At 37.1% G+C, this 12,208-nt stretch overlaps 1 protein-coding gene across 1 annotated transcript in view; it reads right to left on the reverse strand.

Annotated features, from left to right (window-relative positions):
* GRM5 (glutamate metabotropic receptor 5) overlaps window positions 1–12,208 on the reverse strand; it is a 231,737-nt gene that overhangs the window by 35,849 nt on the left and 183,680 nt on the right. Inside the window, exons 5-6 of the mRNA XM_041414099.1 lie at window positions 8,304–8,550; window positions 2,461–2,629 (exon numbers count right to left, since the gene is read on the reverse strand). Coding sequence (XP_041270033.1) covers window positions 2,461–2,629; window positions 8,304–8,550 — 416 coding nt within the window. The remainder of the gene's footprint in view (window positions 1–2,460; window positions 2,630–8,303; window positions 8,551–12,208) is intronic.

Genomic DNA, 12,208 nt, shown 5'->3' on the forward strand with positions numbered 1-12,208 from the left:
GAATAAATAAAATTTTGGGATTTCTTTCATTTCTAAATAGAATGAAAAGTTGAAAAAAAAGGACAAACTTTTTGTATTTGGGAAAATCAATTTTTAGAAAGTTTGTTCTAATTTCAAGGAACATATTTTGATTACCCTGACATATTATAAAAATCCATAGTTTTATTTTTATATAATAGTCAAAAAAATTAAATGGAAAAATAAAAACCTTATGCTATTATCAAAACACCTAAAATTCTACATGAACTACCCTTCTTAAATTCTACATGAATTTACCCTTTTCTGTGCAACTTTCTGGTCAATGAAGATCTTCTGTAAAATACTTGGAATTTGACAAATCAATCAGGACACTGGTACACTGATAATTTCTTGCCTAGAACTTTTCTTACCAGAGAAGCATTTTGTATCCTCCTCTAGAAATCAAGATAATTGTTCTTCAAGACTCAGAGTAAAGTCAGACTTTTTTGTGTTAAGTTTCTTAGCCAGCAGTTTTTCATCCTTTTATTTTTTATTTCCTGCATAATTCTTTGTTGTATCACTTAACTATAAATTATTTCTTCTGTCCTTTTTAAGAGAAAATTTTTTTTTTCAAATACTATTTTCCTTTCCCCTTGTCATCTGTACAATCCTTTGAAACCATATTTATTTAGATGATCATATGTCCACACTATTTCAAATTTATAGAGTTGGGTTGTATTTGGGTTTTATAAAATCCTGTGGATGGATTCACAACTCTAGCTGAATGTTGGATAGCATTACATTCAATGTTTTTAATTCCTCCATAAGAACTCAGTCACACAGAAGTTTGCAGGAAAATCACCACAGAGCTGGGTCAAGGCCCCACCATCATTTGTGAAGACCATGAAGATAAAAACTCCGGTAAACTCTTGAGATTGATTTATGACCCATAACAAAATGAGGTGCAAACAGAATATTTCAAGCACTGGGCTTCAAGCATATATCTAAGTGTATGATGACTTGGCTTCATAGTGAAGGAACCTCTTGAGAGGATCCTTGGGATCATGGGCAGAAGGTGGAAGGTGACTGTGCTAGTGAAGACCACAAGATACTTCCCTTCAGCAGTGTTGTGACAACAGATCATGAAGGAACTCAGAGCAATGCAGTTCTGAAGATGTTAGTTGTTTATCCACCTCTGTCCTCCCCGTGTGTGTCTGTGCCTGGAGCAAGCTAACAGACCCAAGTTTGGTGACTGTGGGAGCAACTTGTTCCACCTGCATTTATGTGCATTTATGTGTGAGAACACACCTGCAACATGTGTGTTCTCATCAGAACCAGCCGTCCTGTCTGGGTGTCTTTTACTGCCAATGAAGAGAAAGAAGTCATTCTACACCAAGCTTGATCTCAGCTATTTTCAAAGCCTACACAAGGGTGAGATGACTCCTCATCTGGAACAGCATATTATTCATAAGTCTGACATGATTCCTTATGTTTACACTGGAGACAAATACAATCGGTCTGATGAAACTCACTTAAATGACTCTGCCAAAGACTAATTAGTGAATCAAACCAGGTGACCGTGTCCTAAAACTCTGTAAAACTAAGACTAAAAAAATTCATTTTGTGTTGCAGAGACTGGTCGTGCTTCCCCCAGCCCCTCTCTGCATCTGCTTCCCAATTTTCAGTCATGCTGTTTAAAGACATGAGAAAACTGAGCTTCCAGTGAGACTTGTCAGAAATCACACCTGATTTTTTTTATGGTTAAACATGCCCATCTCCTCGTTCCAATGGCTTTTATATAAATGACTGCATGGTAAGCTACAGACTTGCAGTATTTTAACTGTTCTGCAGGAGGCATCATGAGATGCTGAAGGAAAATAGTATATAATTAATATATGACAGACTCATCTACACTCCGTGCTCCAGCATGGAAAGGGGGGAAGAAAAAATAAAAAACCTGGGAAACAAAGAAGCAGTAAAACAAGTATGATTAAAAAATATGTAACCTACATTTCCTGATATTTGAAGTAGTGGTAGTAGTTGATGTTCTCTGATGATACCACAGACTTAAGGTCTGATTAATAATGTTCCAGTCTGGGTGACTACGTCTAACATTGAAATAGTAGCAATTATTATTTATAATTTACCTGCAAGTAATTAATTGTACTGACAAGTCCTAGTCAGGGATTTGCACTCCACTGAATCAGATGCTCTAAAAATATGCAGCAAAAAGCCTTCAAACAATACCTCTTTGAAAGCATTCAAAATATAAACTAAAAAAAAAAAAAAAATCAGCAGTCCACAGATATAGGAGTCAAGAAAATGGCAGCTTATTAAAATAGTGAGATGATTATGATAAGAATAAGAACTAAATACATAAATCTGTACATTTAAATTTAAGTGTGGGATACTCTCTCCATTTAGAAGTAAAGAAAAAAACTTGTTTTCAAATTTCAAGGCTGTGTATACTGCAAGACTGAAGAAAAAGAAGAAAATATTTACCTTTATCTGGCCTTTTTCACAGGGTTCACTGCACACAGATCTGATGATATTACTTTTCTCCGACCATATTTCATCATCGTCCATTTTCAGCTCACCGTTGTCCCAGCTGCCAACATTGATATAATCAAAGTAGTCCTTCCCCATTTGTTTAAAATTCATGATTTCATATCTTTGGAAACAGAAAGGAGAGACATAGCTGAGTTGAGGAGAACATCTTGAAATATTTCAAATCAAAGGAACACCATGCAGTCAAAAATCAAGCACATTGAAATGAAGAAGAAAAAATTTAAAGAATTATGAGTACGATACTCTGAGTATCTCAGAATACTTTTTGTGATATCATAATCTTGTTTTTCCTTTGTATGTTAAGTTGGGGGGCTGAGGTGTTTTCTTTATTTGCTTTTTATAATGTTTGGCTTTGGATTTACTGCTGGGGTTTTTTTGGGGTATTTTTCCATCGCCATAAAAATTTCCCTGAACACTCTGGGGTTAAGTGACTGTCTTTCTGAGAATGACAATTTAGTTAAAAAAAACCAATGAAATTAGTGAAACAGAATTACATCTGTGCAGCTTCCAGCCCTGGAAGCCAATTGCATATGAAGCCCCAGTTCCCTTTACAGCAGATGTTGAGTAATCTAAACCTATATGCCAACTCCTAACACTATGTCCTCTTCACTGTCTGCAGGTGCTTCTTTCCCTCCTGAGGGAAGGAGATGATAGATAAACTCTCAAAGTGAGGTAGAAGCAACCTCTGTGTGATCAAAGGAAAGTTCCTGTGCTGTAAGACTGCAAGATGAAATTTGGTGTGGCACCCAAAGAAGAATCAGTCATCACTCTTAAGGCACAGAGAGTCCAGGAATCTTTCCTTTTTTTCTTTTTCTTTCCCCTTTCTCTTCTCCAACATTGTATCAGTAAATGCTGGTCTTTTCCGTCCATACAATCATTTTTGTGTAATTCCTTGGTGATTGAAATACATTTCACTCTTTGAACAGTATGGTATGGAAAAGTACTCATGACTCAGTTCTAGGCTGCTTTTGGGTCAAAGATAGAGCTAATTAGAGTTGTCAGTTTCATATTCCTCTTCCTCTTATTTTCTCTTCAGTTCCCACACTCTTGCAGAAAGTCTGTGGAGCCACAAAGGACTCACCTTCTCCTACAGAACACCAGCCCACCTTTCTGCCATACAGCCCTGTTCTTTTAGCACTTTTTTTATAAGGCATGTGTGAAAGGTTGGGCAGGTTCTGAAGAAATTGTCCCATGCTTTTCTTTGCCTCCTCTTTAGTGGAGTTGGAATTAATATGTCTAAGCAATATGAAATTAACTAATGGAAAACAAGAAAACAATATAGACCAAGAAGGTTAAGAGAATCTTGACTTTAGAAAAGCTGCCTCATAAACAAGGACACATCTTTTTCCTGTCAGTAGGCACCAAATTAGTCCTGAAGGCAAAGCATATAGGCAGGGTTCCATTAAGAGTGGTATTGTAAGAGTGTAATTTATGAAGTTCAATGTACAAATGAGGAAAATAACCTGCTCATTAAATCCAACAATCTCCCTAGTAAGATACCCTGCTGGGTTTAGTTGGAGTAGAGTTAATTTTCTTCTTAACAGTGTCTGGTATAGGTTTGTGTTTTAGATTTGTGCTGAAAACAGTTTATAATATAGAGATGTTTTTGTTATTGATGAGCAGGATTTACACAGGGCCAAAGCCTTTTTGCAGTGTCAAGTGGGCAAGGAGGTTGGGAATGAATGGGAAGTTGAGAGGAGACCTAGCTCCAAGTGACCCAAGGAGTATTCAGACCACATGATATCATACTCAGTGTATAAAGTAGGGGGAAGAAGAAGGAAGGAGGGGATGTTTGAAGGTATGGCATTTGTCTTCCCAAGTCACCATTATGCATGATGGGGCCCTGTTCTTTTGGAAGTGGCTGAACTACCTGCCTACCTAGGAAGAAATGAAAGAATTTCTTGGTTTGCTTTGCTTGTGTGGATGGCTTTTGCTTTTCTTGTTAAACTGTCTGTATCCCAGTCAATAAGTTTTCTTGCTCTTGCTCTTTTAGTTCTCTCTCTGATTCTGTTGATGCAGGACTGAACAAGCAGCTGCAAGGTACTTTGTTTCTGGTTGGGGTTAAACCATTACTCATACACAGATATTTCTTAAATTTTGAGGAAACACTTTTAAGACAGACAAGCAGTAGCCATGCTATATCTAACATCAGTATTTTACCCATGCTGACGTTAAAAAATAAAAAATTACAGTAAAACGATTTTATAATATTGTTCATCTATTGATCTCAAGATGCTTTGCATCATGAAAAATTCTGACACAGTGGGGAAACTATGGTACAGCAGGGATTCAATGCAAAAATGACATGCAGGGCAGGATCAGGACTGTAAGCAGCTTTATAAAGGAAATGAAAGTGGAGTCTGACTGAATGGACAATGTGATATTACACACATTGTATTGTTCTTGAATCTTTCCAAAGAAGAAGAAATAAGCACACGTAGAATGAATAATTGTTACACTTCTAGATTTTGAAATATTCCACTATCCATATTGTATAAAGAAGGAAATGTCCACAGCTTCAATAATGATCTCAAAGTTGGAGATATGAATGCCAGACGGACACAAAGTAATTGAATCCAGATAACACAAGTACAAATCCAAAGAAACAGACTCGTGCACATGCTTATAAACTAATTTTTTCTGAGGTTCACAGCCATAGTAACAGTTTGTCAAGGATTAACAGATTAACAAAAAGTTAGCACAGAATCCACAGCAGAGCCATTATTCAATATTGTCAGACACTGCAATACACCTATGAGTATAACTTTGTTAAAGCTTTTAGTTTAGGGTTTCATGTAAAGTACTGCCAGTGTTTGACAGGCCACAGAACCTAAACCAATGATCCCCCCCAGTAGTAGGTCCATGCATACATCACAAGGGGAATACTGGAAAAGAACCTAACAAATTTAATACAGTATTGCCTCAATAAGTCTTGTCTCTCTTCTCTATGGAGAGCAGCACTGATGGATGGGTAGAAATAGCCAGATTCAGTAAGCCCATTGCTGCAGTGAAGGCTCATGAGTCACTGGTTCCCTGGAGGTTCCTTGAGATAATATAGGGACAGTTTGTCACTTTAGGATAGGAGAGACCAGATGGTACAATAGCACATTTCCAGCAGTGCTCTAATCACTGTGCAAAATACTCGTTTCAAAACAGAAGTGCCATGATGTTGCTAGGAACATATATTCTACTGGTAGCACAGTCAAAACACAGTATCTTGTTTTTTCTTGCCTGTTCTTCCCTCCTCAATTCCTCCTTTAGAGTTTTGATAATATTTACAGATAATTGTTATCTTTCTGAGGAATCATGGCTTCCATACTATTTTTTTCCCATGTCTCCTGACTCACATAAAACAGGCCCAACACTAGATTGTCTGACTGGTTAAAACACAACATACACATAAAGCACTTTGAAACAGGGTCAGGATTCAAAGCATCTTGTAGGATTAATCATCTGTTGTATAATATCAAAAATTATACTTTTTTCTATACATTAAAATCCTGAGCTATCTAGGTCAGAAAGGCTTTTTATGTTCTGATTTCCTGCTTAGCACCACCACCACAGTACAGCTGTGAGGATTTAGATTCCTGTTTTAAATTCCTCCCAAGTGAAGATAGAGTTATCAGTGCAAGGGAACAGGGCAGATGAGTTGTTCCAGTATGACTGCACCATCTTCAAGATCTTGCAAATAGTATTTGACAGTGCTTAAAAGACTATACACTACTCAAAACCTGGAAGTTAAAAATGGAGCTTCCTATAAAATCCTCTTAATCATGAAAGAGTACACTTTGACTCAATGTTTTCTGACTTAAGCACATGTACTGGATTTAATGCTGTGACTATTGTTGTACAAGAGGGGATAAATAACTATGATTCAAAAGAAAACAAATTCTGGTACCACTTTGCAACCACACACAATTTATTGGTTTGAGTAGACACAAATATCACACAAATCCAGGGAAGCTGGACCTTCTTAAAGTTGAGCTATCCTGAGGGACACATTCCACATGGTGTCCCCGTGCTCTTCAGGGAACTACTTATGTCCAATTGTGACTGAGCAAATGACTTCACGTGATCTAATTTCTTCATCATCTTTCTTAGAATTTAAAAATACCCAAGATATTAAATTAAATTCCTTACAACAAATGGTGTTAAATTATTCTTGTTAAGAATGACAACATTAGGAGAAGGAAAGCAAAAGATTTCTTTGCAATATTTAGATATTGTTATTGATGCTGTCAAGTCACATATTTGTTTTTGGCAGGTCACACATCGCTCACTAATGCAGTCATTTTTATACAACAGACCGATTGGAATGGGGGTAGGATAAAATCCACTGCATCTGAGCATCTTTAAAACAAAAAAGAAATCCTTTTAAAGAAGTCTGAGATGTCTTTTATAAAGAATTTGGCCAGAAAAAATCAGATTTAACACCTTTCTTCAAAATTCAGCTATTTGTAAAAATAGAAACGTTTTGCAGAAGACAGCCTTGCTCATGCTCAAAAAGGTCTGAAAACAAGATTCCATCTGAAATTTTCCTAGGCTTCTGCCAGTTTGTGCCTGAGTTCTCCAAGTGGCTCACAGTGCCCTTCCTTATAGTCTGAGTCTGAAGAATTTGAAAATTTGTGTCTCCAGAAACAGACACAGACTGCTGTGTAGGGAGCTGTAATGCTTGCTTTTGGGGAGAATGCTGAATTTACAGGTTTGCAAATAGAATGAAGAAAAATCAGGTTTGAAATAGCAGAAATTTTTGGAAATGTCAAAATATTTTGACCAATGAGTTTAAAATTTCCAAACCATTTCTACTAGGAATTTAATTATTTCCTTTCTGTTCACATTAGTGGGAGGAGACAAAATTTAAATGAATATTTTTATTAATTTAAATTTTCCCTCTAATCATCTGTTTGTATGGCACCATAACAAAGGTGTTTAAAACCTTCCAATAATGTGGACATAATGGGTTATCTCAAACAATACTGGAGCAAAAGCAGTGAATGAGACAGAAAATACATCAAAACATAGGGAATAAATAGACTTTGAATACTATCATACTTGCTGTTCTTCCTCTGAAAATTCACTAGGCAGAAACCAGAAAAATCCCCACCTCAAGACTGTTTCCAATGTGCGTTTCTATGGATACATGTGTCATAGAAAAACTTGTCTCACATTTCATATATGTATGTATACATATGTATACATGCTATCAGCAAAATAAGCTTGTTTAAATTCAATTTTTCTTAGAGCAGCGCAGTATGGATTGGTAACTTACTGTGTTATGCAAGTGGAAATATTTCCTTTGGAATATATGTAAGCAGGTTTTTAATAATTCTGATTAAAAAAATCCCAGATGCATCAGTACAATATTTCTGATATTATTGTAGCTTTCTTAATAAAAGAGCTAAGTCTGGTATGATTGTTTTTAGGTCAACCAAACACATACACTTAAACACCCACATAAAGAGAGAAATAAGCTGTGGTGGACATCATGGTCTACAAACATAAGGGTCTGATAATTTGTTTTCAATATTAATACTTTTAAATGGTACAGATGAAAATGTAAATTAATGCAGGAAGCTTTTACACCTGAAAGTCTACATCTCTAACTTGAAATGCCATAAAAAAATGCACATTAAAAAAAAAATCTATTTTTGCAAAATAAGTACAGGAATCAGGAAATGTAAAACTAGGAGTATGAGATCTTAGCTCTGTTGTCAAGTCTGCACATACCTACTGTTGGCATCTGTGCTATTAAACAGTTTGACAAATGTCAACGTTACCTTCCTGGTGAATCACCATTCTCATCAAACAAGATCATGTCCCCAGAGACCCCAGTAAAGTTAGTCTTCATGAGGGATTCCAGGAGTTTCCGACCATCTATGGGCTTCATGGCATCACAGAGGCCCACGTAGCCTGGGCACAAGGACAGCTGCATGTTGTGGAGCCCATAGGCCATGGAGTATATTGCATTGATTACAAAGCCCATCTTGGAGTCCTGCACATGCTGCGTCCTCAGAGTCATCTGGCCTGTCAGGGAACAAGCAGAGGGGTTTAGTGAGTAGGGCTGGGATACAGCCAGACCTTCAGACATCTGCTGGTGGCTTAATTACTAACAGTGGAAAAAGTATTTTAAATGTCTTAAGCAACTCATAAAAGATGTTTCTATTGGTACACACACTAACCATGTTAGAATAAAAACAAAGAAATGAAAGCAGAGGTTTTCTTTAAATATTGTATTATCCAGATGATGTACTTCTCTCTGCAGCTCATCAGCTCACCTCACATATCTTAGTTTTAGAGTACTGCTCTTTCATGTGTATTTTTAAAGCGTGCACCATGGGAATTGTAACATAATATTTTAGGGAACCCAGAAACTTCTCTCAACCTGCAGAAATCTCTTCAAACCTTCAGAAATATTGGTTGAAGTGTAAATGATAATAAGAGGTTTGTTCTCTAGAAACCTTACAAAAAAAGTTCCACTTCTGGAAAATCAGTGGACTCTGTTGCCCAGGGAAGTTGTCAATGCCCCATCTGTGGCAGTGCTGAAGGCCAGGTTGGGTGGGGGCCTGAGCAGTCTGGTTTGGTGGAAGGTGTTCTTGCTCATGGCAGAGGAATTAGAACTACATGATCTTTAAGGTCTCTTCCAATCCAAGCCATTCTATAATTCTATGAAAACACTTTTATTTCAGAGACATGAAGCTAATCCTGTGCAAACAGACTGACCTAGGCACCACTCCTTTACTGTACCAAAAGTTACCCCCAATAACTCTCCTACTTCTATCTCTCTTTATGAAGTGAGGAGAGCAATGCAATACAGGCAAATACATTAAAATCTGTGAAGGGTTTGACAGTGTGGGTTTACACAAACAGGCAATTACTCTCTTTAGTCAGAACTGGTGAATGTTAATTTTTTTGGCTTTCAAAGAGTGATGTTTGCTCTACTATTCTCTATTTCTGCTTCTGTAAAATGCACAGAAAAAAATTCATTCAGCATCACCTTGAATACCTTTAAGTTTCATAGCACACAGTTATTACTAACACAGATTTCCTCTGTTGACAGCACCAGGTAAACTAAGGAAGTATTGGTAAGAGATTTTCTTTCTTGCTGCATTCTGGCCACAAGATCTTTAATACTGGGGAAGTGAGAAGAGTCAGAGATAAAACAACTGCATTGATGGTACTGGATATTTATGTGATACCTAAAAAGGTTTATCTCTGCAGGCAGGACAAATAAAAAGCTCTGTTAGAACTTTTGCTCTGCTTGTATCTACCAAGCAGCAACCCTAGGAGCTAGGGAGTCCCTTTTGTGGGCAGCCCAGAGTAAAGGGAATGCAAATAATCTGTCCATTCCATGAGAGTCTGCCTGCCACAGAAGCACTGAGGAGGGGCAGGGATGCTGCTCACACTTGCCCATCTGAGCTGCAGAGGCAGCACAATCTGAGAAGTATTTTGTGCCATGAGAAGATTGAGGCAAAGAAATGAAGACTAATATATGACTCTCAGAGTGGCACTCATCTAGTTTAACAATATCCATCCAGAAGACAAGAACCCATTCTGATGGGTAGGCACCTTCATTGGAAAAGGGTAAGAATCTCAAGCTGGTGATCAATTCTGTCATCAAGCAGACATGACTGCATACAAGCGCACCTTTTCAGTGGTGAACAAGAAAATCACCCCACAGTTCTAATCACTAAAATCTATTGCAGCACTGGAAACACCAGGAAGGGTAACAAAACACATGGTTTGAACTGAAAAACACTGTGTAGAGGTCAGAAAACAAATGAGAGAACAGAAAGATTCCTTTTCCCCCTTTGTTTTATGTGGAAGCTGGCACCACCATTTCCAGTCAACCGCAGGAGCAGTGATTATTAACATTTTGGAAGGCTAAACAATACGAAGTTGAAGCATATTAATAAAAAAAAAACTTGGAAAAACACACAGTGCTGCTCATTTGTTCTGTTCTACCAAGGTATTTCTTTTCCCTAATTAAAAATAATAGGCATAAAAACTGCATCAGTGAAGTACATGTAAAACCTATATTAATTGAAATTAAGTGGAAAATTGAACAAGCATATTACACTGCAATGCATAAAACTTGTTTTAACCAATTATTCATCCACAAAATTAGCACCTTACACACCATGCAGTTAATTATAGTAGCCATTAGAATGAATCAGATTTGCATTCGCAATATTATTTATCATAAAACTCTATTTCAGCTGCTTTATTGCATATGATTGCTTAAAAATCTAATAACTTACTTCTTAATTCTTAGTCTCCACTGGGCTTTGTGCTTCAATTTTATGAAATTATTGTTCTGATTTTCTTTAAACACTGAACTTCATTCCGTTCACCTGATGATTTATAATGAGGCTGCTTAGCTCTTCCTAGAAGCTGCTGGCAATTGTCAATGGAGTTGTGAGGGATTTAGTTGCTGTGAGAATTTTAATATACTTCCTGCAGCTGGAGAACACATTCACCTGAGATATTAATTGCCTCACTTGGCTATATAAGGGCAAATTCAACCTACCAAGGTCATTTAATAGTACCACAAGATTCTGTACTTAAGGGAAAATCACATAAACTAAGACAAAATTTTTTTCCTCTTTTTAGTATATTGTAATAAAGCCTTAAAAAATGCCAGTATTAAAAAAACCCCAATGAAAACCAAGTCTAAAAGTTACTTTCAACCCATTTCACAAAATATTTTGGCATGTCAGACTTCAAGCATATAAATAACCCTTACTTACCCCAGTAACCCTAGCAGTGATTTTAAAGGAAGGTTGATTACACAAGCTAAAAGGTAGTCTCTCACTCAACAACCAAAAACAAAAAAACAAAAAAAAAAAAAAAAAAAAAAAAAAAGTAAAAAATATTTTAAATCTATCTCTGCAACAGCTATGATTTAGGTAGCCTTAAGCACATTGTGCACTCAAGAGTTCTTGCATATTGCTCTTGCTGGAACTCTAACACATATTCTTGCCCTTATTACTCATCCATGAGAACTGTCTTCAGTCAAGAACCTTTCCTGACACAAGGTCATGACATGGAAAGGTGGCCCAGATGAATTTAATGGGGATGGCAGTATTTGGAGTATATCAACTTTATGAATCTATGCCGAAGTTTTCAAAAGAGCACACACATAGTGATAGGGCAAAGGGGAATGGCTTTAAATGGAAAGAGGTCAGATTTAGAGGAAGAAATTGAGGGTGGTAAGCAGGGTAACAAGTTGCCCAGATTAGCTGTGAATGCTCCGTCTCTGGAAGTGTTCAAGCCAGGCTGGATGGGACTTTGGTCTAGTGGAAAATGTCCCTGCCCATGGCAGGGGAACTAAAACGACTTTATGGTCTTTCCTTTCCAATCCAAACCATTTTATTCCATGATTATATTGTATGATTAACTGTATGGAGATGGCCCAGCACTAAACTCCTCATCCAAATATGTTCTTTTCTGTTGTCAAGACTCCAAAGCACACAAATGCGTAGATGGTGAAAAAGAAACATGTTCTTTCACCAAGAAAGTGATTCCAACTAGCAACGGTTCATTTCTTGGATCTATTTAGAAACAATTAGTGTACTTATGGGCAGTGATCCAAGAAAGCACTTATGGATGCTGTTAGTCACCGTGCATGGTGAGCCAGCTCTGGACTGTTTCCCACGCTCCAAAGCAACTCCAGCAGCTCCCA

The sequence above is a fragment of the Onychostruthus taczanowskii genome, unplaced genomic scaffold, assembly GCF_017590055.1.
Source record: "Onychostruthus taczanowskii isolate IOZ18803 unplaced genomic scaffold, ASM1759005v1 scaffold44, whole genome shotgun sequence".
In the NCBI taxonomy this organism is placed as follows: domain Eukaryota; kingdom Metazoa; phylum Chordata; class Aves; order Passeriformes; family Passeridae; genus Onychostruthus; species Onychostruthus taczanowskii.